The sequence below is a fragment of the Sminthopsis crassicaudata genome, chromosome 4, assembly GCF_048593235.1.
Source record: "Sminthopsis crassicaudata isolate SCR6 chromosome 4, ASM4859323v1, whole genome shotgun sequence".
NCBI lineage: Eukaryota > Metazoa > Chordata > Mammalia > Dasyuromorphia > Dasyuridae > Sminthopsis > Sminthopsis crassicaudata.
This window is the reverse complement of record NC_133620.1, coordinates 402,542,607-402,570,567: the sequence shown is the minus strand read 5'-3', so window position 1 is coordinate 402,570,567 and position 27,961 is coordinate 402,542,607. Positions and strand designations below refer to the sequence as shown.

Sequence of the window (27,961 nt, the reverse complement as noted above, 5' to 3'; positions counted from 1 at the left end):
ATAGCAAGCATTAATTGTAATGGAGAAAAGCTGGACCATTTCCAGTAAGATCAGGAGTAAAACAAGGATACCTAGTATCACTACTATTATTCAACATTGTACTAAAAATGTTAGCTTTAGCAATAAGAAAAGAAAAAGAAACTAAAGGAATTAGAATAAACAATGAGGAAACCAAATTATCATTCTGCAGATAATATGATGATATACTTAGAGAATCCTAGAAAATCATCCAAAAAACATATCAGAAGATATTTTACCACAGTTGCAGGATATAAAATAAACCCACAGAAATCATCAACATTTCTATATATTACTGACAAAACCCATAAGCAAGAGATGGAAAGAGTTAAAATAACTGTAGACAAAATATTTGGCATCTTGACAAATTCAAGAACTATGTGAACACCATTACAAAACCCTTCTCACACAAATAAAGTCAGATCTAAACAAATGAAAAAAATATAAATTGTTCATGGCTAGGCCAAACTAATATAATAAAAATGACAATTCTGCCTAAATTGTTCTATTTGTTCAGTGCCCTCCCAATCAAACTGTCAAAAAATATTTTATAAAACTAGAAAAAAATAATTCATCCGGAAGAATAAGAGGTCAAGAATATTAAGGGAATTAATAAAAAAAAATAGGATGGTAGCTTAGCAGTATCAAACCTAAAACTATATAATAAAGCAGCAGGCATCAAAACCATTTGGTATTGGATAAGAAATATAGTTCTGGAGCAGTGGAATTGATTTGATACACACAACATAATAATCAAAACCATTAGTAATCTAGTATTTGACAAATCCCTAAACTCTAGCTTCTGGAATAAGAACTCACTATTTGACAAAAATTGCTGGGAAAACTGGAAAGTAATATGTCAGAAACTCAGCATAGATCTCACACCCCATACCAAAATAAGGTGAGTTGGGCATAAAGAATGATACCATAAACTCCAAATTAATAGAGCAAGGAATAATTTGCCTATCAGTTCTTTGGAGAAGGGAGGAATTTATGACTAAAGAACAACTAGAGAACATTATTAAAGACAAAATGAACAACTTTGATTACATTAAATTAAAAACAAAACCAATAGAAACAATATTAAAAGGGAAATACAAAGCTGAGGGGAAGTCTTTACAGCTACTGTTTCTGATAAAGGTTTCATTTCTAAAATATATAAAGAACTGTGTCAAAATTTATAAAAATACAAATCATTCTCCATTTGATAAATGGTCAAAGGATATGAACAGACAGTTTTCAGATGATAAAGTTAAAGCCATTTTAGTCATATGAAAAAATGCTCTAAATCACTATTGAATAGAGAAAAGCAAATTAAAACAACTTTGAGGTGCCACCTCAACACTTCTCAGATTGGCTAAGATAACAGGAAAAGATAATGATAAATGTTGGAGGAGATGTGGGAAAACTGGGACACCAATGCATTATTGGTGGAATTGTGAAATGATCCAGCCATTCTGGAGAACAATTTGGAACTGTTGAGATGTGAGAAATGAAGGTTGAGAGTTCCCCTGACAGTAATGGGGTCCCTTAGCCAGTTGCAATATGAATACAGGTGCAAGGTTTGTGGTGGAAGGGTTTCTATCCAGGGCCTTTCTGACCTTCCCCACCCAAAGATCAGGGGGACAGTTTACATAAGATCTGTGCCCAAAGGGCTATCAAACTGTGCATAACCTTTGACCAAGAAGTGCTACTACTGGGTCTATATCACAAGGAAATCATAAAGAAGGGGAAAAGACCCACCATGTACAATCTGTACAAAGTTACCTAGAGTCAATCCATCCATCATTTAGTACCTACTATTTCTCAGCAGTATGCTGAGCTACAATATTTATAATATTGAAAAATTGAGAACAACCTAAGTAACCAGTGGCGATAGAATACTTGTCGGGCAGAATTTCCATATCTTTCAGACAGAAAAATATTCAGGAATACAGAAAAGTATATATAGTAATACAAAGTGAAAAAAAATTGTAGTGACATACCTTTTGGGAGGAGGGAGAACAAAAGTGACTTGCCCAGGATGGTACAGCTAGTGTCTGACACTGCCTTGGACTTAGGTCCTCCTGATTCCAGGGCCAGCGCTCTATCCACTGTACTATCTAGCTACTCCAATTACATAACTTTTTAAAAAAATATGCAGGATATCTCAAAAGCCTTAGTGAAATTTTAAACGTTAGTATCTTAAACATAATAGTAATGCAATCAGAAGGACTATTGTCCTTGTTAATTAATGGATAATTTTAAGTGTTTTAACAATAGAAAAGTAAATAACTTTGTATTCACTACTAATTTCAACAATTTGTCTTTTATTAAGATGATGGGGAAATTCTTCTTTGGAATAGTTCAATCTGGAGCATGGTGTTGTTTTGATGAGTTCAATCGAATTGATATGGAAGTACTCTCTGTCATTGCCTCCCAGATGCAAACAATTAAGGCAGCTAAAGATAATAATTCTCAAAGGTATGTATTTTATATATGACATACCATATTTATGATGATGTTTAAAAGTTATTTGATTAATATTAAATAGCCATTGTTTTATATTAATGTTATTGGATTGCATGTGGATACCTGATTAAATATAAAATGCCCTGATCATCATATCATTATATCACTATTTAATATAATACTTAGAAAAAGAGTGACCAGATTTTCCAAATGGAAAAGAAATTTGAAGAAAATGTTTATATGGAGATAGATAATTAGTATCAAAGATTGAAATTTCTAGAAACTAAGTTTCTGCCCTTGACAAGAAATTTTGTTCAGACATCCAGAAGAAGCCAGTATCCATAACTTCAGAATGTGTTTGATATCAGGTGTCTGGTCCATAATTAGGATTCCTAGCACTTCAGGCAGGGAGACATGTCTCTGCACAGACTTTGTTTGACTGCAGCTGTGGTTAAATGAGTCTTCCTCTCTCTTTCCTCTCTCTGTAAATCTCTTTCAACAAAGTCACTAGTGATCTCTTAATTTATCCAATTTCATATCTATCTCATTCCTCCTCCTCTTCCCTGACCTCTATGAAGCCTTTGACACTACTTGATACTTTGTCCTCTCCAGTTTTTCATGAACCTGTTCTCTCCCTTCCTTCCTGTTTGATAGTTCCTTCTTTACCTTCTTTATTGGATTCTTCATCTAAATTAAGAGCACTGCAGTATCTTGGGTGTTCCTCAAGTCTCTGTTATATCTTTTTTTTCCTCTCTCTATACTAATGAATGCATTTTGGGATATGTTCACTGTTGTGTCTATGGGACATGTAATTTAAAGTGCTAAATCAGCGATTGGGAACCTGAGTCTTGAGATCAGGAGAGGAGATGGACTATCAAATAGATCTGAGCAGCGATCTATATAGAAATAATCACCAAATCCATGGGAGTTGAAATCACCAAGGGACCAGGTTCTCACAGATGTTCGTTCAGTGATTCAGCAAAACTGATTAGAGCTCATAATTAACAGAGTAGGATTTCAAACTGGATTTCCTCACTATGCCATGAAACAACTGAAAATTGAATATTTTAGAATGTTATGTTATATGTTGGGTTAGAGATTTAAAATATAAATCAAATTAAAAAGTGCTAACACACAAAAAAAACCAACTCTTTGCTGTGCATCTAACCCCTATGGAGCTATTTCTTATAGATGTTTTAAGTTTCTTAACAGTAAAGTTTAGTAAGAGATCATTGATTTAAAAAATGTTTAAAGCATTAATTTAGAATTTACTAATTTATAATTCATGATAATTCAGAAATAGTATTTTGGATTCCTAAATAAAAAAGCTCAAAATAGGTTCATAATTTTCTGTAAATTTTCATAATCTTATTCATGAGAAAGTAGATTGTTAAAACCCCAGTTCATAAAATTAAAGAGTTTTAAGTGCAACTAGATGGCATAGTAAATAGAGCACCACCCTTGAAGTCAGGAGGACATGGGTTCAAATCCCACCTAAGAAACAATACTTCCTAGCTGTGTGCTCCTGGTCAAGTCATTTAACCCAAATTGTCCCCTTCCCCACCTTCTCCTCCCCCCACATACAAAATTAGTTTTAAAAATTAAGGCCCTTATCTCGCCTCTGCCTGACCAAACATGATTTTACTATCCCTATCTAGTAGCAAAGAAAGGGAAAGTAAATGAGAAGGAAAAGTCATAACCTGACCTAGTTCATTTTGGATTTCAGTCTGGAATTAAGGCTTCTTGCTACAATTACATGACATTGATAGAAATCTTCCATATAATAAATATTGTAGATTCACATTTGAGATCAAACTTTAGCATTAAAAATAATTTTATCATATATATTTCATCCTTATCATCATACTGGACACTATTCTGAATTAGTATGATATTAATGTCCAAGTACAATGATGGAAACCTCTGCTGATGCAAAATATACTGTGAAAGGATTTTTAGTGATTAGTATTTAAAAAGTAAATCTTTTTTCCATTCTGTTTCTCCCAAAATAATCCTCTGTGCCCAGAAAAAGGAATTCCATTTAATTGCAAAAGATATAATTTACTTATTTTGTGGATGTGCAATTATACCATCAGATTTTTCTAAATTTATGCTTAAACCATTAAACTAAACTCAAACAATTAAGTAAGCACTTAATGAATGCTAACTTACCGAATGATTATTTAAAGTATGCCCCCTTATGGACTTACTCTTTAGGAGTTTTTTGAAAATATTTGATATTTTTTTCTTTTGATTTGTTTGGGCTTTTTGTCTGTTACGTAGCAATGGCCTATTTTTAAAAAATCATTCACTACATAGCATTGGGAGATTTATGATACCTGTATTGTTAAACTGTTACTATTTTTTAATGTAATAAATTATAGGTTTTTACTAGAAGGAAAAGATATCCCAATCAACCTGTCCTGTGCAATCTTTGTCACTTTGAATCCTGGGTAAGTAACAATGAATCTACAGTAAGCATGCTAAATCTCAGTAGGTTTTAGGCTAAATTTTGCCCATCTTAATTTCTTTTGGGAACTCTGGGAGTTTTTCAAAACTATGCTTATCATTTGGCTACCCTTGCCTTCTTAGACTTACTCCTCCCCACTTCCTACAACTCTCTCCCATCCCTTTTCCCCCTGTCTTCTGATCAACAAATGCAAAATCTTACAATCTTCTGAAATGGAATCCACATGATAAAAAAATATTTTAACTTTCCACAGAGGGGAAGAGGGTCATCTCCTCTTGAACTTATGATGCTAAGCACATGGAATAGATATTCAGTAAATATTTGTTGAATTGGATGTAGCTATCTAACTCTTACTGGGTACTTACTGTCTACATGCCAATGTAGTAGACATTTAGATATAAAATTACTATGATAATAATGTCTAATACTTACATAGCCCTTTAACATTTGCAAACTGCTTTACAAAAGTTCTCTCATTTGATCTTCACAAACCTTAAAGATGTGGTATTAATATCCTGTTTTTACAGTTGAGGAAACTGAAAAAGGCAGTGGTTAAGCTAGTAAGTGTCTTAAGGCCTGATTTTAACACAGATTATTGCAACTCTTGATTCAATATTCTATCCACTGAGCTACCCAGCTGTCTCAATTCTATTTTTGATAACAAAAATAAAATTCACAGATATATAAGCAGTTTGGTGACTTACCTATGACTAATTGTACAAGTTAGTAAGTATCTAAGATAGGTACGGATCTAAGTCTTTCTCCCTCTCAAAAAAGACAAAAACAGTATTTTATTGCCAGATCCAAAAGATTAACAACAATTAGCATCTATAAGCAAAATTATTCCCCAAATAGATAAAATTGAATTATGTACATGCTTCTGTCTCATTTGCTGAATCACACTTAACAAGTGTGTTCTCTCTATATTTACATTTTTCCACTTGATTTTACCAAGGCCAAGGTTTCCTATTTTATAGCTTGGGATTCTAACAAATGCTCTCTTTTCATTCATTTAAGAATTATCAAGATATGTAAAATTAACAATAATGTACAATTTAGCACCAGTTGTAGAAAAATTTTTCTTATATTTGAGGAAAAAATTATTTGGAAAAAATTAAAGATTGAAAAGTGTTTTCCTCTGTTTTTAAGATACAAAGGACGTGTGGAACTCCCAGATAATTTAAAATCTCTGTTTCGGCCAGTGGTGATGATGCTACCCCACTATCAACTGATTGCTGAAATTATGCTGTTTGCAGCAGGTTTCAAATCTGCAAAACCACTGTCAGCCAAACTCATTAACCTTTATGAACTAGCTAGCAAGCAACTTTCATACCAGGTAACGAATTGCTCAGAGCACTAGATGATATTTTACAGGTAATAATAAATGGTTCTTTTTATTAAATAATTTATTTTCTCTCCTTTAGAAAAATGGGCCTCAGGGCCCTCATTCCTTTAAGTTTTGCAAACATTTAACTAGTCCTATATGATTTTACCATCTTTATCAAGTAGCAAATTCACAGTTCATTATGGAATTTAGTCTGGGATTGAGGCTTCCTGCAATGATAGCACGATATTAATGGAAATCTTCCACAAAGTGAGCAAAAAGGTTGAATAGTTAGGAAATATCAGTGTCAGCACTCACCCTCAGATCCTTCTGATTTTCAAAAGTAGGGTCCTGTCTATTAATCCATGCTGCCAAATTCTACTATTCTACATGTCCCTCTTAGTCTTGTAGCCTAAAAGAAAGCAGAGAGCCATAAGTAGGGAGAATTCCATCAACTGACAAAGGTCCTCATGTTTATCTGGCTAGTAAAGAGAGCATTCTCCAAAGGGAATCAAAACATTCTAGGAGTTTTGCCTTTTAGCCATATTTATGTCAATAGAGCCATCTCTTTCTTCTATGCTCCCAAACCCATGCTGATGAAACAGATAAATCCATTTCAAGCTACCAAGCATTTATCAACCATATAACACCATGTTACACTCTAGAGACGAAAAAAATGAAAAATAGTCTCTGACTTCAAAGAGTTTAATCTCCTAACAAGGGTGATGGGAGAATGTCACTTCTTTTGCATTAGAGAACACCCGCTTCAATTATGAGAAATAGATTCCAGAGATCCCTTTGAATAGATAAATCTTTGCATATTTGTTCCTTTTACTTCAGATAGGTATCCTTTCTTTCCAGAATTCTCTCCCTATTCATGTTCTTCTCAGTTTTTCTCCTCATAAGAAAGAATACTTCTCATTATATCAGTTAAATGCCAATAATCTTTAATCCCTCTCTTGAATTTCTAAAAGTTATGGCTCTTTTTAGGAGGGGGGCTACATCCACATGAACAGTAATAATTTTAAAAATGATAATAACGATACCTAATATTTACATGGCACTTAAATGCCAGGAATTGTGCTGAATACTTCATATTTATTATCTCATGGGATGCTATTAGTGAGAAAACTGAGGCAAAAGAAAGTAAGTGACTTGCCTGGGGTCATATAGCTAAGAAGTATCTAAACTTGGATGTGAACTCCTCTTTCTGATTTGAGACCCAGCACTGCGTGCCACTAGCTGAGGATGGTTGGGTAGAGAAGAAATAGATAGCAAAGGGTGACAAATCTAGAACTGAATCAGGGTTTCCTATATTCTCATCATAGTTATATATACATGCAGACAAACATACATGCTTTTGGCACAAAATTGATGTATATTAATTTGAAAATAGTCCTTTTTTCTTAATAATATATCTTTTTTGTCTAGGATCATTATGACTTTGGCATGAGAGCTATAAAGACAGTTCTAATTATGGCTGGTCGAAAGAAACTGGAGTACAGAATGTAAGTCAAATATTATTTAGAAGTTAAATTATAGAAATATTAGTAAGAGATAAAATGATCATCCAGAAGCCCAAGATGAACTGATTTGAGACAGCATAATGGGATGGGAATTCTAGATGCTTGAAGGAAAAGAGAAAAACTGATGTGCATTTCCAATCCACATTCCCATTAGAGCTCCTTCACAGAGAGAAAAAAAAAAATCTTGGTTGGGAGCAGGTGTTTGTAACCTAGAATCAACAAAGAAGGGGAGTGGATAGATTTTGCTAACTATAAAATTATATGGGGGAAAACAATACTTTGCTTCAATACACTTGGTTTCCTTTGCAATCCTTTGTATTTTATGTTTTTGAAAATATTCTGAGAAGAGATTCAATGGCATAGATAGTTGTATTTATGAGACAGACAATACAAGTAACTAATATTTTTCTTTATAATAAGTCAAAAGGAGAAGAAAATATAGAAATGTCCTAAAGACATGTAACAGATAAATTAAATCAATCAATCAGTATTTTTAAGAGCTTACTATGTACCAGGTTTTGTAATAATAAGCACCTTAAACCAGGACCAGGGAAGAGCGGTTTGATATCCATATTCCACTTTCTCCCATCAGAGGACTCTATACTTATTGACTGGAAACAGAAACACCAAAGCATACTTCCTTTTTTTCCACTTATGCATGTTCATATTTTACTGCCATTGAAGTCCAAGATGCCGGGGACTCCCTTGAAACTCCTTGGTCTTCACAGTCACCACCATCCCTATTTTAGCTTAAGCTTGGTCCCCATCCCTGGAAAACATGTGAGGGCCTAGGAAGGGACATGCATTTATTCCTTTCATACTGAAACTTTCCCTATTGCAGTTTTAATATTTCGCAGTTCAGCATAAGAAATTAAATGTAAATTTTTGGAAGCTTTGCAGAAGCTGTTTAGGACACACATAAAACAGCACAGAAAAAAAATGTATTAACTCATAAATGCATATATATATATATACATATATATAATATTACATAATGTCAACATATTCTATCTTTTAATACCATAATAAATCAAACTTCTTCTGTGGTATGAAGGAAAGACTAAAAAATTTATGTAGATTTCCCAGATTATGAGTGCACCATGCCTAATCCCCACAATGTAGAAGAGATAATTATATTTGAGGTTCTTTTGAGAAACTTTAACATGTTATGATAATAATAGCAATAACAAAACATTTATATGGTACTTTGAACATTTACAGAGCATTTTGCAAATATTATCTTATTTTATTCTGGAAAGTACGTGCTACTTACTTATCATGTCCATCTTACAGATGAGGAAACTAAGGGAGGCAGAAATTAAGTGATTTGTCCAGAGTGATTAAGTATCTGAGGCTGGAATTGAACTCATATCTTCTTGACTCCAAGTGCAACACTGAGCCATCTCGCTTCTTCTGACATACTTTTCGTCAAAAATGCAGAGTACATATAGGGATAGGATAGTTCTTATTTTAAAATAAGATATTTCCATAATCAGAAAGTATATTACATATTAGACAATATAAAAATGTTTGTAAAAAGGTTGTTGATTTTTTTTGAGGGTTTCTTTTTGCCTCTAATACCAACATCTTTCCTGAATCACAGTATGCTTTGAATATCAAACAAAGAAAACCTAAATAGTTATAGCCAATGCTGCTTTCCAGAGTCAGCTCATTTAAGTCTCTGTGTCAGAATCAATTGGGGAATGGCTGAATATGTTGTGGTATATGAAGGCATTGGATTATTATTATTCTATAAAAATGATAAACATATATAATACACACACACACACACACACACACACACACACACACACCCCAAAAGATTGGGAATTTAGTTGTAACAGGAAATTTCTGATACAGAAACTGCCTGGACAAATGCAGATTGCAACACAGAGTTTCAACAGTGCACTGCCAATTGGTGGCAAATTATTGGACTATCACAATCCTCGAAACAGAAAAAAATAAAAAATGGGCCTTCTGAGCAGTCTCTATAATGATCATGGCAGAGAGAGGATTAGAGTATTTAGGCCCAAACAAATTTTAGGCTGTCCATCAACACTAACTTAGCTATTGATACTCACAATTTGAAATCCTTGTCAAGTCACTTCAAAGTGAATGTCTTTGCCATCCCATTTTTAGTTTATGCAAATTTATGGGACACTAATGCATTGTTGGTGGAGCTGTGAAATAATCCAACCATTCTGAAGAGCTATTTGGAACTATGCCCAAAGGGTTATAAAATGATGCATACCCTTGGATCCAGCAGTGCCATTAGTGGGTCTGTATCCCAAGAAAATCATAAAGGAGGGAAAAGGACCCACAAGTACAAAAATGTTTGTAGCAACTTATTGTGGTAGCAAAGAATTGGAAAAGGAATGGATGCCCGTCAATTGGGGAATGTCTGAATAAACTGTAGTATATGAAGATAATAAGATTATTATTGTTCTATAAAAATGATGAACAATCTGATTTTAGAAAGGCATGAAAAAATTTACAAATTTGATGCTAAGTGAAACAAGCAGAACCAGGAATACATTGTACACAATAACAGTGTGAAAGAGTTGGTTGTTTTTAGTGGTTCAGTGATAGAAGGCAATCCCAATAGACTTTGGATAGAAAAAAATTAAGGAGGTTCAATGTAAATCAACACATTCTATGTTCACTTCTTTTGTTTTCTCTTGTGTTTTTTCCCTTTTGTTCTGATTTTTCTCTTCAAACATGATTAATAAAGAAATGTATATTTAGGGGCAGCTAGATAGTGCAGGGGATAGAGCACCAGTCCTGAAATCAGCAGGACCTGAGTTCAAATCCAACCTCAGACACTAAACACTTCCTAGCTGTGTGATCCTGGGCAAGTCACTTAACCCCAATAGCCTTAGCAAAAAAAAAAAATTTTTTTTAAAATGTGTATTTAAAAGTTAGTATATGTATATATAACCAGAAACAATAAAACAATAAAAAAGAGTAAACTATTCAGGAAAAAAAAAGCATTCACCAGTTTAGAATTAGAGAACCACAGTAAATAGTAAAATATAAGGAAGATACATAGCATATTGTGTAAAGTACTAAACAATAATGTTGATATGGCATATTGTCTTAACAAGGAATATTCAATTGTTTGCTTTAAGTTAATGTAGGTTTTCACATGTCTTTTCTTTTCCTTTCTCATCCCATTCCCACCCCATCCTCTTACTATTATTAAAGGAACACTAAGGGAGATCTTTCTGAAAATGAAGAAATTCTGGTCATTATATGGGCAGTAAGAGAAGCTAGTTTACCCAAGTTTCTTCCTGAAGATACTCCACTTTTTGAAAGCATTCTGAGAGATATATTCCCTAAAGTTGAGGTTCTAGAAGTGAAGAATCCTTTCTTGGAGGTATATATAAATTTAATTTTTTTTATTTTTTATTTATTTTATTTTATTTTCTTAATTAATTAATTAAAGAATTTTTATTTATTATTTATTTTTAATCTGTGATTTAGAAGGCAGACAACCAACAGGAAAAAAGCATGAAAATTAGCATTTATATAACAAATGATTTCCTTCTTCAGTGAAGAAGTGAGGCAGCTATCTGACACAGTAGATATAACCTCGCCCTGGAGTCAGGAGGATTTGAGTTTAAATCCAACCTCAGATACTAGTTACATGATCCTGGGCAAGTCATTTAGCCTGAGTTTCCCCAACTGCAAAATAAGAACAATCCCAACACCTACCTCCCAAGGATCAAATTAAATACAGTATTTGTAAAAAACAAACAAAACAAACAAACAAAAATAAAAACCACTTAATATATAGTGACTGGTATGTTCTAGACATATAAATGCTTATTCCCTCTCCTGCCCCTTTCCTTCAATGATAATAGGACCTCTTTTTCTGGACTTTAATATCTCTGAAACATGAGTGCAAGAGGAAGTAGAAATGGCACTAAAGAAAATATAGATGGAAAAGGCAGATGGATTAGATTGTTTACACAATAAAAATCTATAACTGGAGGAGATATGATTATGAAGATTTTGAGAAATTGATTTTCAATATATCTGAAAAAGGGGATAAACAAGAATAATAATAGCTAGCATTTGCATAGCACATTCAAGTTTATGAAATAATGTACATATATTATCACAACAACCACATGAGGTAAATGCTACTATTTTTCTCATTTTAATAGGCATTCTGAGGTTAAGAAACTTGCACAAAGTTATATAACTAGTGAGTATGAGGCAGGACTCAAACTCAGGTCTTCTGGAAAATATCACAATTGCTTGTTTTTTTCTTTTTCTTTTTTCCCCTTCCGATCTGGTTTTTCTTGTGCAGCATGATAAATGCTTAGAAAAATTGTACATATTTAACATATATTGGATTGTTTGCTGTCTAGGGATAAGGAGAGGGAGGGAGGGAGAAAAATTTGGAACACAAGATTTTTCAAGTTTGAATGTTGAAAACTATCTGCATATATTTTGAAAAAATAAACTATTATTATAAAAATATTTAATTTTTTTAAACAAAGGGAATTTATACCACACAAGACAGAATGAAGGAGTTTTCCCATTAAAAGCAAAGTACCTCAAATTAACCAAGAGAAAGAGTCCTTGAGCTCAACTATGGGCAAGTTCCTCAAAGTCTCTAGAATAGGAAGCTGGGGAATGGCTCATGGTAGAGACAACCAAATCTATTTTCTACCAGATTCTCTGTGTGAGGCAAGGAGTTAAAAGTTGAGGAGAGGACAAAGGAGAGCTTCCTCCTTCCTTTTCTAGTAAGAATAATCCCTAGGGTTGACCTGCAAAGCTGCCTTATCTTCCTCCCATACTAAGAAATTCAGATTTCATGAATCTTAGTCCTATGCCTTGAGTTGACAACCAGGATTGGCACCAGCTGGGTTTCAGTCCCTTTTTCTTCAGGTCAAGTATAACAGCTATTCATGCTGGTCCCCTGCACTACTTCCTCCTTTGTCTGGACTGGATCAGTGTGATGCTGATTTTTGCAGACTTGGTATGTCCTACGTACACTGCAACTGATTGTATGCAATAGATAAAAGGATGGGGAGCCCATGCTTTCCAGCTATTATCATATGAGGCCATAATACTATGGGAATTGAGCTATATGCTTGTAAGAAAAAAGAACCAAATAAGACCTCTTTGAGACAGACAACAGCTTTGTGCTACCTGGTTAGCAGGTGATTCTTCCCTGTTTATAATTGGCTCACTCTGTGTGGTGTGCACTTCTGGATAAGTCTTTGTGCATTGGACTGTGCTGTTAGCTGAATTAATCCTTAGGAAAAGAATATATCAGATAGTTGGGCAGTAACAACTGCATTATGAGATTGTCTTTGAATTTGCTTTGAAATTCATTGTTAGAGCAAGAGTTAATGATAAAGTATATAATTGTTTAGTTGTTTTTCCGTCATGTCTGAATTTTTGAATATGTTTGATATCTCATTTGGAGTTTTCTTGGCAAAGAGTTTGGAGGGGTTTGGAATTTTCTTCTGCAACTCCTTTTTATAGATGAGGAACTGAGGCAAACAAGGTTGAGTGATTTAGCCAGAATCACACAGCTAGTAAATGTCTGAGGCCAGATTAGAACTCAGGAAGAAGAATCTTCCTGCTATTAGACCTACCATTCTATCCGCTGTGCCACCTAACTATTTTGTAAAAATAAAGTAAAAAGAGCTTCATGGAAAATAAAATAGACAATTTGATCATAGGAAAATTAAGAGTGGTTGCACAAGCAAAATGGATACAATTCAAATTATAAAGACATATCTAATTGGAAAAAAATTGTTGCAGCACTTTTCTCATGTAAAAGATCTCATTTGTAAGATATAGAAGAAAAGTAATTCATATTTATAAGAATAAGAGCTTTTCATCATTTAATAATCAAAGGATATGAATAAAAAGTTTTCAAAGGAAAAATCCAAACTATTGATAGATATATAGGGGGAAAATGCTTCATCCCATTAACAGAAATTCACATGCTCTTATTTTTTACTTTGTCAAGATGACAACAGAGAAGAATGATAAATTTTGGCTTTGGGAAAACACTCATACTACCTCACTGCAGCAGGGTAGTGAATTGGTCCAAACATTCCAAAAGCAATTTGACTAGGTCCTATAATTGTGCTTATCTTTTAAGTCAGTTATATCACCACTAGGCCTATTCCCCGAAGAGATCAAAGAATAAGGAAAAGTATTCCTATATACAAAAAAATATTTTAGCAATTAAACTAAGGATATGTGCACATATTGGTGAATGGATGAACAAATGACATCGTTTGAATGTAATAGTGCCATAAAGAAAAAAGGAAGTTTAGAGAAACTTATATGAACTGAAACAGAGGGAAATGAACAGATCTAGGAGAACAACCTATGCAGTAATAGCAGTGTAAATTTCGAAATATTTAAGAACTCTTTATCTGTGCAATGACTATTTCCCAAAAAACAATATAGAAGCATACTGCCTTCTTCATATTAGAAAAGTGGTAGACTTAGCATATAGAATAAGGCATATACTTTTGACCAAAGCTAAAATATTTTGCTTGACTACTCATATTTGTAACAAAACTGATTTTTTTCCCAATTGGCAATGACAGTAGGCAAAGAAAGAAACTAAATGTTTATTCATTTAAAAACCTAATGTTTTATTTAGGGATTGCCTATTGAACCCATCCTCTTTCTCTCAAGAGTGCACCATATTTACACTAAAATTACTTATGTCAAGTCACAAAGGACTTATTTTTTGTATCTTCTAACATAATACTAGTACCTTTGACATAGTAAGGGAAAAAAAAAGAATAGAAAAGAAAATACAAATAAATAAAATTTAAAAACAAGACATAGTAGACACTTCATGAATGTTTACTGACCTGAATCACAATAATAGAAAAACAAAAAAAGTTGTAAATCATGAGTTCTGACTTAGCCTCTGGCTTTGCCATCATAGGAAAGCCATTTAATTTCTTGTTAACTGTCTTCTTCTTCTTCAGTAATATAGAGGAAAGAGTATCAAGAGACTAATGTCTGAACCCTCCAGGTTTAACACTTAGAGCACCACATATGGAAACAAAAGAATTTAGTAGAAATCCTGACTGCTCTTAAGATTGTGAGCAAGCCCTCTTAAGGCGTTACACTTCACTTTCTTTTAATATAAAATGAGAGAATTAGACCAGATGATTCTCTAACTTTGTAAAATATTTGTAGGGGTTTTAAAAATTAATTATTGCAAGGGCATATTAATAGAACGTATTCCTTGTACTGCCAAGACTGTTTTAGTCTTCTCCTATTGAAGCCATATGTTACAAAATTGCAAAACTCCTTTAATATGGCCACATCTCTAGTCATATGCAAAAACACAAATTTTTGTAATGCTCTATATTCTTCTAGTGAAGAAGAATATGCACTACTCATGATCAGGAGCTATTCTTCATTTTGCCTTTATATTTCTAGTACAAGTCTTGCATAAAATAAGCGCTTAACAAATTTTAATGAATTTTTGAGAAGTATCCAGTAGTACTTTTTAAGAATAGATGATTATATATAACTTAAAGTCTAGAAACTGGTAATTAAGAGAAATTTTTGAGGGTATTCAATTAAGAACCTAATATCATATGGTTGATTTTTTTTAAAAAATCCATTTATTGTAAATTTCTCTTTTTCCTCTAGGAAGCAATAGACATGGCAACAAATCAACTAGGTTTACAATCTTGGCCATCTCAAAAAAAAAAGGTTATAGAGTTTTATAATCAAATCCAGGTAAATATAGAATTACATTTTAGCAATCCATTATCTTATGTCCTAAAAGTTATGTCAGAGGGATGGGGAAGGAAAACTGGTAGGTAAAATGCTAGTTTCTACTTAAGTGATTAATTCATAACTCTTTCATGAGGAATATAGGTGTCTCAAAAAAGGAAGAGAGAGGTCTAACAGCTCTTTCGTCATAATTATTGTCTCTATCCGAAGGATTGTTGCTTAAAAAAAAAGAAAAAAGAAATAGATAAATTAATACCCCAACTCACTACTATTTCAAGTGAGTTTATTGTGCTAAATCAGGCTCAGTCACTGTAGAATCCTGAGAGTGATTATTGAGGGTCAGTTTTCCTACTTTTTCTGATGATTGATTGCATAGCTCATTCTTGTTTAGCTGACTTTAATTAGTATTTGCATATTTCCATAATGCCTTATATATAGAATCAGGCCAAAGCTGAGATAAAAGCAGAAATCCAACTATTTAATTAGATCTGTTTGCTTTATTTATTCTTGTTAATGGTTTCCAGATATGTTCTTGTATTTTCTAGTTACTAAGCTTTCTGTCCCTGTTGTGGGAAACTAGAGCAAAGCTTAAATTATTTAGCAAATACATGGTACATAACACATATACCATAGGAGAGTTAAAAGAACTCTTGAGTTTTTTGCACAAGCAAATTTGCTGTCTTTGTTTTTCCCTTGTTGATCTCTAGTTTTCGTTTTGGAATCTCTTTTAGGAAATGACTAGTAGATTCTTTCAATTTTTGTTTTAGCCTCTAATTCTAAAAGATCAGAATAATTTTCTTTGACAATTTTTTTGAGAGATGATGTCTAGGCTCTTTTTAAAAATTATGGCTTTTAATTTTGACCAATAATTTTTAAAATTCTCTTGCCTGGTTCTATTTTTCAGTTTGTTGTTTTTCCAATGAGATATTTCACATAGTGAAAAACAGGAGGCAAGGATTGAGACACCTGATTTCTTATTGGGAGAGGGGATTAAGAGACACTGAAGTGAGAGGGAGGAGGAGGTTATGTGGCATTCCTTAAGTCAGATGATAGTTGGGAGGGTATGTATTGCTTACTTGCATTTGTTTCTCCAGTACTTAGTACAGTGCCTGGTACAAGGGCTTATCCTTTTTAAGGGCCTAATAAATGATTTTTCATTTCATTTCATATGAAATTTCTTATTTATATTTTAATTTTCTCTATGTTCCATCATAGTACATTGTATATAGTGTATTTCAATAAATGTTTCTTGTATGACTGAATCTGGGAATAGTCATAGATAGAATCAAGAACTAATAAGAATTTATTCCCTTCCATAGTTAATCGCTTTTTAACTATTTTCCCCAATGATTTACAATTTGATTGGGATTGTGACCACATTTTATTTTCCCAAGGTGTTATTTAAATTTTTTACTTGAAGAAATTATTCTCCTTAGAATATGTTTGGTTTTAATCATTAGCATTTATATTGAGAAAATATTTATTATGTTGAAAGGATATAAGTAAAAGGGGACTTTTACATTTTAGGAAGGAGCTAATCTTTATAATTTCATTTTTAGGCTTCTATTGGTGTGATGTTAGTAGGTCCAACAGGAGGAGGGAAGACTGTAGTAAGAAAAATTTTAGAAAAAGCTTTGATTATTTTACCAACTTTAAGCATATTTGCAAATGGAAAACAGGAAAAGACTCCACAGGTAAGGGCACCAATACATAAAATATTTAATAGAATTCCTCTAAGGGAACAACTTCCTTAATTAAAAAACAATCAGATATTCCCTCCCAGTTATCCTGAGTTATGTGCATATATTTAAAATTCTCTAGCTTTATCTCTATTTGGTATGTCAAATATCTCACTTCTCTTTATTCCTTTTCCCTGATCAAAATTCAGTTAGATTATTAGACAACTATTCCTCTCCTCTTATTTTCTCTATTCTACTCTCTTTTCCTCTTCTTTCCTCCCTTATCCCATGTGTAACGTGCTCTCCTGGCAGTTACAATTACTAGTCTGTCCTAGACCCACCAGAGTACCTTTGACCACTGTCCTTTGCAGTGTGAACTCTACCCAGCTCGCCTCCTCTGAGGCCTTCAAGGGTCTCTGGCCACAATCTCTTGAATCTATAGCTTAATAACCGGTAGCACACTCAAGAACAGCCATGTATAATCTTAAAAGCCTTTATTATACCTACTCACATAATACCCTGACTGATGCCCTGACTTGTTGGTTCCTGAGTGAACACCTGGTCAGAAGACCCATGTGTTCACTACCAAAACCCTTACCTCTTTTGGCTATCCATCTTGGCTTGGCCACCCAGGCTAGGAAGCCAGGGTGAAGAGCTACAGGTTAAAGAGGACGACTGCTGCCTGCAGTGGGCTTACATAGGGCCTGTGAGGTCACACACACAGCCAATCAGCGAGAGAGTCACCCATTACGAAGCTATCTCAAAATGGACAGGATCCCACCTACAAGGCAGTCCTAATATCCACAGAAATTACTTCCGGGCCTCAATGATGCGCTGTGGCGCAGCCCATTTAAAGGGCCCTTACACCCATGGAAGGATAAATCAGCTGAATCATAGATACCCTCTCTCTTCCTGTCAGTATTTATTTTCCCCCCACCCCAACCTTCCATATAAGCTGTAACCAAAAATAAGACGCTCCTCACAAGTGTTAACCATGGTACATTCTGAGCTGATCTAAAAATCTTATAATACCTAGCATGCAGGATCATTTTAAGGATCAACGTGCTATATAAATCTTTTTTTAATAAACAAAAGTAATGATAGAGGGTTCTTAGTCTTTCAAAATTATATAGGGTTTCTGCAAGATGTAAGGTTGGAGAAGATGACTACAAGATTCCATTTTGCCAGGTGGGTCTGTTTTTTCCATTTGAAAAATATTACAATCTCTTCAGCTTTAAGTGATGAAAAGGTAGAAGAGTCTGGAGGCTACTGAAAATAAATAGAGGTGAGGAAGAGGTGGGGTACAACAAGATTAATGTCAGTGTTATGTAATTGATATGTCATCAGGAAAGTCAGTTGAAAAAAAAAAGAAAAGCTATTTTGACAAAGATTATTTTAAGACTCTTGGTATCTTTGGTTAATAATGCAGGGACTGCTTGATAATATTTATACAGATTTTTATTAAAAATATACTATGTATATTTTTGTTCATGATTTTTTCTGGAGGGTTATTTGAGGAATTTTCAAAATGTTTGATATTGTGTATTCTAATTAGTTTTAGTAAGCATATGATTTTTAATTTATCTTAATAGCTGTGTTATTGGTATAGTATAGGATCTACAAGGTCTATACTATCCATTTTACCAAAAAATATTAATTGCAATTGAAATTAATAAATTATAACTTCTTCTATGTCTATGAACTCATTGTTTTTCTAAAACAAATGTTGATCTATTTTAGGCGATAGGAAAAAGCGGGAAAGTAGAGATTTTCACTTTAAATCCAAAATGTATTACTCTTGGAGAACTCTATGGTCAAATGAGTTTGGACAATGTGGAATGGACTGATGGATTATTGTCATCATCAGTGAGAAAGTTTATAAATTCTGGCACTAAAAAGAAAGCAAAGAGGGAGATGGAGATTGAAGGAAATTTACACATTTCAGATTTCCCTAATGTAAGTATGGGATCATTTTTATACTAATTCCAGGACTTAATTTGTTTTATATAAGTAACTTATTTGAAGTCTTATATAATGAGGACCTATTAAGTAAATTTATTAAAAATGTATCAAGTTCCTCCTACATTCGAGGTGCTATGGATACAAAGATAGTTGTGATGCAGAATATAGTTTCAATCTACTGACAGGAGATGATACATATGCAACAACAACAAAAAGCTTATAAAAGAGACAGTATGATAAATGTGGAGCAAATAAGTGATGCAGTAGACCCAGAGTCATGAAGATTTTTCTCTGTGAGTTCAAATCTGTCTCAGACATTGATTAGCTGGATATTCTGACAATTTATTTAATGCTTTTTGCCCCTATTTCCTCATCTATACAATGAGCTAGAGAAGGAAATTACAAACTCCTCCAGGATACTCAATTGGAATCATGAAGAGTCAGACAAGACCAACCAAAATAAATAAATAAATACGGGTAAATGTGAAGAGGTCTAGGTACAAAACAATTAGACATTTGAAAAGGGAGAGAGATCAGTTTCACCTGGAGGGAGGTAAAATTAAGAAATGCATCATAAAAAAAAAAAAACAACTTCAAGAGTTGGATCTTGAAGGAATAGATTTTAGATGATGGAGATTGCTGGAGTGGGCAAGCTGCATATGAGCAGAGGACATTCTAAGCATGAGAGGCAGTGTGAATAAATTTTTGATTGAGAATGAGAAAGGAAGAGTAATTCAGTTTGGCTAGAATTTAGAATATATGAAATAGAATACTGTCAAGTAAGGTTAAAGAGGTAGACTGGAAATAATATCATAAATGTCAGATTCTAATGTTCATACTTTTTTTAAGAGACAATGAGGAGGCATGGAAAGTTTTTGAATTGAGAAGTAACACAAAACATGATCACAGTGATGAAACAAGAAGGTTTCTCTGCCCAGGATGTAAAGGACAGGTTGAACAGATAATAAATAAATAATTAGAGACAGGAAAATCATTTAGAAGGCTTTTAGTTGATCAGCCATTATCAATAAGACCTGAATTAAAGTGGTTTTAGTGTGAATAGAAAAGGAATGGAGTTTTTTAAAAAACTTTCAAAATTAGAATTGATGAAATCTGTCAATTGATTGGATATGGAAATGACAGAAAACACAGTAGTAGGTATACTGAGATAGGAGCTTAGCTGACTTTGATGACCATGTAACAAAGTACAGCATCACTTCATATTCTTGATTAGCACTGTCCATTTTTACTGACTGTTTAGGCTTGGATGATCTCCCTTTTCATCTTCAGTTCCTGGATTTCCTGCTTCTTTCAAAAATTAAGCAAACTTTCTGGTGGCAACCTTTCCTGTCTTCTCCATTTTTTCCTTCCCCTCATACTAGTGCCTTTCCCTCTGAGGTTATTATACATATACATACATATCATATATACATCTGTATACATGTGTGTATAGATATGTGTATATATACACATAAATATACAGACGCACGTATGTATATTTAGAATAGCATCTGGCACATAGTAAAAATTTAATGTTTCTTGACTAATCCCTTCTCAGTAAAGAAAGAGTCCATTTTAAAATGGAATTAATTACATTATTTCAGAGGAAGAAGAAAATATAATTTTAAAACTAATGAAAGTATAATAAGACAAGTGCAAATTAAAAAAACATATAGGAAAAAATTCAGTACAAAAAACAAAAGTCCATGTGCATGGCCACATCAAAAAAACAAATTAAGATTACAATTATAAATTGACTTGATTAAGCTTCCCTGGGCCTGAGTTTCTCCCTGACATATGTAACATGAGGTTATTGAACCATATGGCTTCTAAGATTCCTTCAACCCCCAAATGTACATAACTAAAAAGACAAATGTGATGTGATAGGATTTATAAAGAGGTATATGAGACATAATGAGATAATATTCCCATTTTATTCAACTATGGTCAAACATAATATCATCAGTGTCAACCTACTCAAAGGTATTTGAAATATTGTCTACTACCATATTGTTCTCTTAAACTATACCTTGACTTTAAACCCATCAGCAGAGTTCAAGCCACATTTTTCTGCCTATGTCCCTGAATTTGCTATCTTGTTTCTAGCATTGACTTTTGGTTTATCATTGTTGCATGGAAATGCATACTTAATATGAAGGCTTATTATTAATGGCTCTCTGTCCAACATTGTATTTTTGTAGGTGTTGTTCCCACTCTGGCTCATCATATTTTCATTTTCTTCTGAATGAATAGGAACTACTTTGACTAAGATTCTAGTTTGATCCCCATTCTGATAGCATCAATATGAAGGGACAGAGAAAAAGAGAAACCAAGAAAAAAGAGATGGAACACGTTAGGAGACTGTAGTTTTAAGGCAGGTCATAAAAAAATACTATGGATGATGGCTGAGAAAAAATTATAGGATTTCATAATCTAATGACCTTTGAAGAGAATAGGTTCAGTATAAAAGTAATATTAGTGGAAGCCAGGTCAGAAGGCAATAAATGATGAGAGACAGCAATGAAGTAGAGATTTCAGTAGGGCATGAAGGCTAGGGTTTTTTGGGGAAACTTGGCAGATAAGTTTAGGCATATATGTGTCACTCCAAACCAAGCTAAAGGTTTATCTAATCTTTTATTCAACTTAAGCATGCCATAGATGTTTTGTTGAGTTTTTTTAAGAAATATTTTCATCAGCATTATCTTTGAATCCAATTCTATATCAAGGGACAACATGACAATCTGTGAGGTGTTATATGATATGGTTAATGTTAGGTAATAAAGTTAATATGTGTTATTTTGATTAGCCCTGTTATTTCTTTGATATAGGAAACTCCCAGTGGGAAACTCTAATTACTTTCTAACAATGCACTGAGCACCTGCTCTGTAACATATCTTTAAAGAGCTGCATGGCAAATTGAGGGGTTAAATGATTTGTCAAGTATTACACAGCCAATATATGTCAGAAGCAAGACTTGAATCCAGAAGTTATTTTCCAAGGCTTGTTCTCAATTCACCACCTACCATATACAACTCTATCAATTAACTGACTTTTTTCTTCTCAAGAATAAATAGGAGTATGTCATCATTGCCACTGCCATTGGAGGCCATTCCTGCAACTGAAGTCAAGGTTGGAGCTGGGACTAGGGCTGAGCAGAGGAAGAGCAGGAGCAATAAAAAAAATAGGAGCAGCTGACTTATGTTCAATCCTATCCCACATTTCATTCAATCATTATATATCAAATAACATTATAAATATTAATTTTAATATATTTTAGATGTTCATACTTGATCCTAGTGACAAAGCAGAGTTTATTGAAGATGAAGGTGAGGATGAAGATGAAATGGAGAAAGATGTTCAATCCCCAAGTCATTGTAAGTAATCTCACAAAACTGAGAAAATAATTAATATAAAACATATTCATCAAACAAATAGAAACTTTGCTCATCTCTATTACAAAAAGTCTGTTATTGTTTTATAGTGTTCTTATTTTATAGCATGCAAGAAATATTATGTATATATGCATATATATATATATAAAACAAGAAATAAGTTATAATTTAGTATAATAAAGTAGAAATAGTGTATGGTGTTCAAGGTTTAGCATAAGAAGGACTTGTATTCAAATTGCATCTCTGATATTAATTAGCCTCTCTTTTCTCATAATGTCCTTGTATTCACTTTATTTGTTTTCTTAATCTATTGTGCTATCTTTTGCTTCTTTGGAAGGACTTGTTACCATGAACTTAAGTTTTTCTATTCTTCATATCATTTATGCTATGGATGAATTCTGTATTTTCTTCTAACTTCATGCTAAATTCTGATTTCTCTCTTGGATAATACAAGAGCCCTGACACTCATTTTCTGATATTACCCTCTCTGATAGATTGCCCTCCATATTGAATCACAATACTATTAGCCTCCTCCTTTTGAGCAATTTTTATTTTACTAATCTTGGTTTCTTCCCCAAGTATCTTCTGAGAAGTAAGACTGACCCTCACTGAATTCATTCCTCCAGGATTGGAGCTGTCCCTGACCCCCTCCTCCACCTTTATTTACCTCCATTCTTTAGTTTTCTTATAAGATTGAAAAAGTTTCTGCTGTTTTGGGATTTTTTTGTGGGATTGGTAGATGTTCCTGGCACAGTTTCTGCATCCTTAAAATTCCCTCTAGGAGCCACTCAATACAGTATGAAACTAGATTTCTTCCTTTATTGCAACAGGTTGTTGGAGAAAAGTGGGAGCTAGATGCTGGCAGAGACTATGCAACAGAAGAGAAATCCCTAAGTAGGTCCCAGAGTGGATCACATTCCACACCCTACAAGAAAGCAGAGGCTAGCTAGAGAGTCATGCTGGATAAGAGTGTGATGGATTAGCACTGCTGTTCATCTATATGTTTTTACCTAGTTGAGTTTCTTGATTTCTTATCTTTATTCACTGACAAAATCATACATCCTTCAAAGATTTGTATAGTATTATTTAAATTTAATGGAGTAAAGATGTCTCACTGTGGCATGAATATGATTCTGACTTCTTAAGTGGAATACAAATGGACCAAAAGCTTGCCAGACCTTACCAAGTTGGAATGGTTTCAAGTATGAACCCTTTAATATGATCATGCATCTTTTAAGAAAGGGTGATGACATTTTTGCACACAGAAACTCAGGGACTCTAAAAGAATAAGGACAAAATCACAGAATCCTGAAATATTGGAATAAATTTACATTATTTTGAAGTACCTGGATACTTGACTGGCTTCCTGATTTTGTCAGAGCATGTATTCAATACACCAATGGAGACTACAACCTATATATACCCTGATATTCAGTGTGATTCTTATCATGTCTTTTCATTGATCAAAGATCATAAGATTATGACTTGGAGCTGAATATAGCCTTGGAGATCCAGTGCTACCCCAAGTTCAATTTTATGGATGAGGAAAATAAACTTTAGGAAGATTATGACTTGCCCAACATCACATACATAAAAACAGAGTTCAGATTCAGGATAAGTCCAGGGATTCCAACTTCAATGCTCTCTCCCTTCTATTACATTGCCTTGTAGCCCTCCATTGAGGAACTTCCAAATGCCAGAACCCTTGTTTTGGGTTTTGATAATTTGTAGAAACTAATACAGCCCTCAGTCTGTCCCTGAAAAATCTGCAGACTCCTGACTCGTGATCCTAGGAGAACATAGCACTCAATATCTGACAAATGTACTGACTAGGCCAGAAACATAACAGAATCGTGATAATCATTCCAAAACTCTACAAAATCTGACTTTAACACAAAATCCCAATTTGGTTGTTAAGACGGGTAAAATGAGTAAACAAATAATAACAATAATAATAATCAAGAACTACTTTGATTTCAAGGATACCAAAGACTTAAAAACAAAAGAACAAATTAATTCTAAAAATACATTGAAGCAAAGCCTCAAGGAAAACACGTATTGGCTACAAGATAAAGTAGAATTGCTAAAAGATAAGATGTAAGATGCTTTGTTTAAGGAATAGAAAATTATACTACAAATGAGAATAGGAGAAAATTAGAAAATGAGAATGTGAGAGGGGACATGCTAAAGTTAGCACTTCAGCAGAAGATTTACAAAACCTTACCCTTGTAGCAAAGTTGCTGAAAATTTGAATGATACAAATAGAAATTAATTAATGAGAAAAAATATGACAGGAATTTTTTTTAAAGAAGGAAAAGAAAATATAGGGGATCTTGAATGAAAAACAATAGACAAAAATAGATCAAAAGGGAAAAAGTCATAATATCAATGGATCACCTAGAAGCCATATCAGAAAAGAAATTGAAATATAATATTTAAATGATGAAAGAAAACTGCCCGGAACAAGGGGACAAAGTGAAAATACAAATAATCCACCAATAATCTCTTGTAAGAAACTTCAAAATGAAAATTCCCAAGTAATATTGGAGTCATCAGAGCTCCCAAATTGTGAAAAAATTACTTCAAGGAACCAGAAAGAATTCAAGTACCAAGAAACCACAATTAAAATCATGCAACATTTAGAACCTACCACTCAAGAAGAGCAAAAAGCCTAGAATATTATATTTCAGAATGAAAATTATATAGGCTTAATTTGGATATATTACATAGGGGAAAGTGAAAATTAGAGGGCCTCCAAGCATTTCTGATAAAAAGATCAGAACTGAGTAGAAACTTTGTAGTACAAATATCAGAATTAAGATAACTATAAATTGATAAATAAAAGTGAACAGCATAAAAGGAGGGAAATGTGGATATAAGGATGAAATGTTACATTCTAATTGGGTGAGGTAATGCAAGGGTCCCTTCAGGAGCCTAATGTCACCAGGGATCACCAAAGAAGACGAATAAGTCAGAGAATCTTTAATAGTTATGTTACATAAATAAATTATTGGACACATTTTGCCCAAATATATATCAGTAAAAAAAACAACTTGAATAAAAATTTATAAAAATATTAAATGTCTGGATTGTCCATGAAGAAATTAAGAAAATAAATGAAGAAAGCAAACTCTAGACAAGTATTACAAAAATTGTATATAGAATATTAACCAAGTGATTAAAGAAGAATATCACAAGGGTTGTGTACTGTGACTTAAGTTTATATCTGAAATGAAAGATTGGTTCAATATTAGAATACCTATAACTATAGTTACATAGGAATAAATGAACTTTTAAAAAGTAATATGTATCTAAAAGCAAAAGCCAAGAATTTTAATGAATTTAGAATACATCTTTAAGTAATGTGAAATAAGCCCCAGAATAAGTTATGGAAATTGTGAAAGGTTTTAAAAGCCAAACAGAGAAATTAATTTTAACATAATCAGAAAAGAGGGTGCCTCTGAATATCTTAAGCAGAGGAGTGATATGATTAGACCTGTATTGTAAGAATATCTTTTGGCAGTCCTAGGAAGGATAGATAGGAAAGGAGAGAGGGTGGATGTAGAGAGTCTAATTAGAAGATTATTGAAGTAGTCTACATGAGAGGTAATGTAAGATATATTTACTACAAACTATAAAATAAACACTTCTTAAATTTTGCAGATCTAAAAATTACAGATTGGCAGTGGATAGTGTTTGATGGTCCAGTTGACACCATATGGATAGAAAATCTAAACACTGTGCTAGATGACAACAAAACTTTATGCCTTGCTAACAGTGAAAGAATCATTTTAACTGATAGCATAAGAATGATTTTTGAAGTGGATAATCTCTCTCAGGCCAGTCCTGCTACAATCACTCGATGTGCGATGGTCTATCTGGTAGGATTCCAGGAATAATTTTCCTATTAAAAATACATTGTAAGGGGCAGCTAGGTGGTGCAGTGAATAGAGCACCAGCCCTGAAGTCAGGAGGACCTGAGTTCAAATGTGACCTCAGACCTTGAACTACTTCCTAGGAGTGTGACCCTGGTCTAATCACTTAACCCCAATTGCCTCAGGGTGAAAAAAAGAGAAGAAAAATACATTGTAAAATAGTAAACTTTTTTATATAGTTTTCTTTTTTTTTTTCCTCTTCTTTATATTTATTTATTTATTTTATTGAGACAATTCTGCTCTTAAGAGAATCATGTTCTAACATTAACATGTTTCAGAGTTGATGAAAAGTAATCAAAGAAGGGAAGATTCTAGATACTGGCTGAGAGGTAGAGAGAGCTGAGAAAAGCCTCTTGAAAAATGTAAGCCTTGAGCTAAGTGCTAAAGGGATTTTAGGAAAGTAAGAAGTTGAAGTGATTTAGGTTGCACTAGTTATCAACAGCAAGAGACGGGGAGAGACTACATCAAATAATATGCATTACATTCCTTATATCATATATATATATGTATATATATGTGCTACACATGTGTGTATACATACACACATATATATATATGTACACATATACACACATACAAGACACTTGGCTGATTATTAAGGGATGTTATAGAAAATCAATTGGGAATATTTTGGAAAGATTTAGGGGTGCAGCTTATGACTAGAGTACATGGTTTGTATGAATCTAATTGAAGTGTATATTTATTGAACCCCTGACTTTTGTCACTTAGGTGAATTGAGTAGCTCAATTAGATGAGAAATAGGAGTGATCCTCCCATAAGTAAAATCAGCTCAAAAACTGAATTCCACAATTAGAACCAAAAAATCATTTTAGCTTCAATTTGTGATCCACGTTAAAATATAAACTCTCGTTGGAGGAATAACTCAGAAGTTATTAGTCATATTAATATTGGCACAATATACCATATTTTCAGTGACATGGTTCAGTGCCAAGATCAAGGCCAATCTGAAAGCCCATTTCAATAAAGGGGAGGAAGGAGAGAATATGAGGGCACTGGGCTTCAGGAGATGGGAAGTTGGGGAAAGAATCTTCTAAGGGGAAAAAGGCAAACAAAATTTAGTATTCACCAACTCTGCTTCCTTCACAGTTTTGCCTAGAGTTAGTCTTGGAAAAAGGAGTAAATAGTAGAAGATCCTATAAGCTATCTTAATCAGGGAGTTCATTGCTGTCAGAAAACTGATAGATTGTAAAAGTAACAAGGATCGTTGGACTCCTATGGTTACGGCAGACCATCCTGTCGGTGATGATCTGACTATTCTGGTCTCTATGTCAGCCAACTACATCCTACTGTAGCTTGAGGAAAACATTGTGCTAGCCTATTTCTACCAATAGAAATAAATTGGGGGAGAGGAGAGGTAAGCAGAAGAAGAAAAGCCATATCCAAAACACAATTAGAAATGTAAAATATTCATAAAAATCATATTTGGAGACACTCATACAA

General features: G+C 33.4%; 1 protein-coding gene across 1 annotated transcript in view; it reads left to right on the top strand.

The window, feature by feature from the left end:
* The window catches only part of DNAH14 (dynein axonemal heavy chain 14), a 347,573-nt gene that overhangs the window by 159,894 nt on the left and 159,718 nt on the right, over nucleotides 1–27,961 (top strand). The window contains 10 exon segments of the mRNA XM_074264888.1: nucleotides 2,336–2,481; nucleotides 4,854–4,922; nucleotides 6,089–6,275; nucleotides 7,695–7,775; nucleotides 11,004–11,165; nucleotides 15,446–15,535; nucleotides 17,092–17,226; nucleotides 18,952–19,167; nucleotides 22,451–22,541; nucleotides 26,229–26,446. Coding sequence (XP_074120989.1) covers nucleotides 2,336–2,481; nucleotides 4,854–4,922; nucleotides 6,089–6,275; nucleotides 7,695–7,775; nucleotides 11,004–11,165; nucleotides 15,446–15,535; nucleotides 17,092–17,226; nucleotides 18,952–19,167; nucleotides 22,451–22,541; nucleotides 26,229–26,446 — 1,395 coding nt within the window.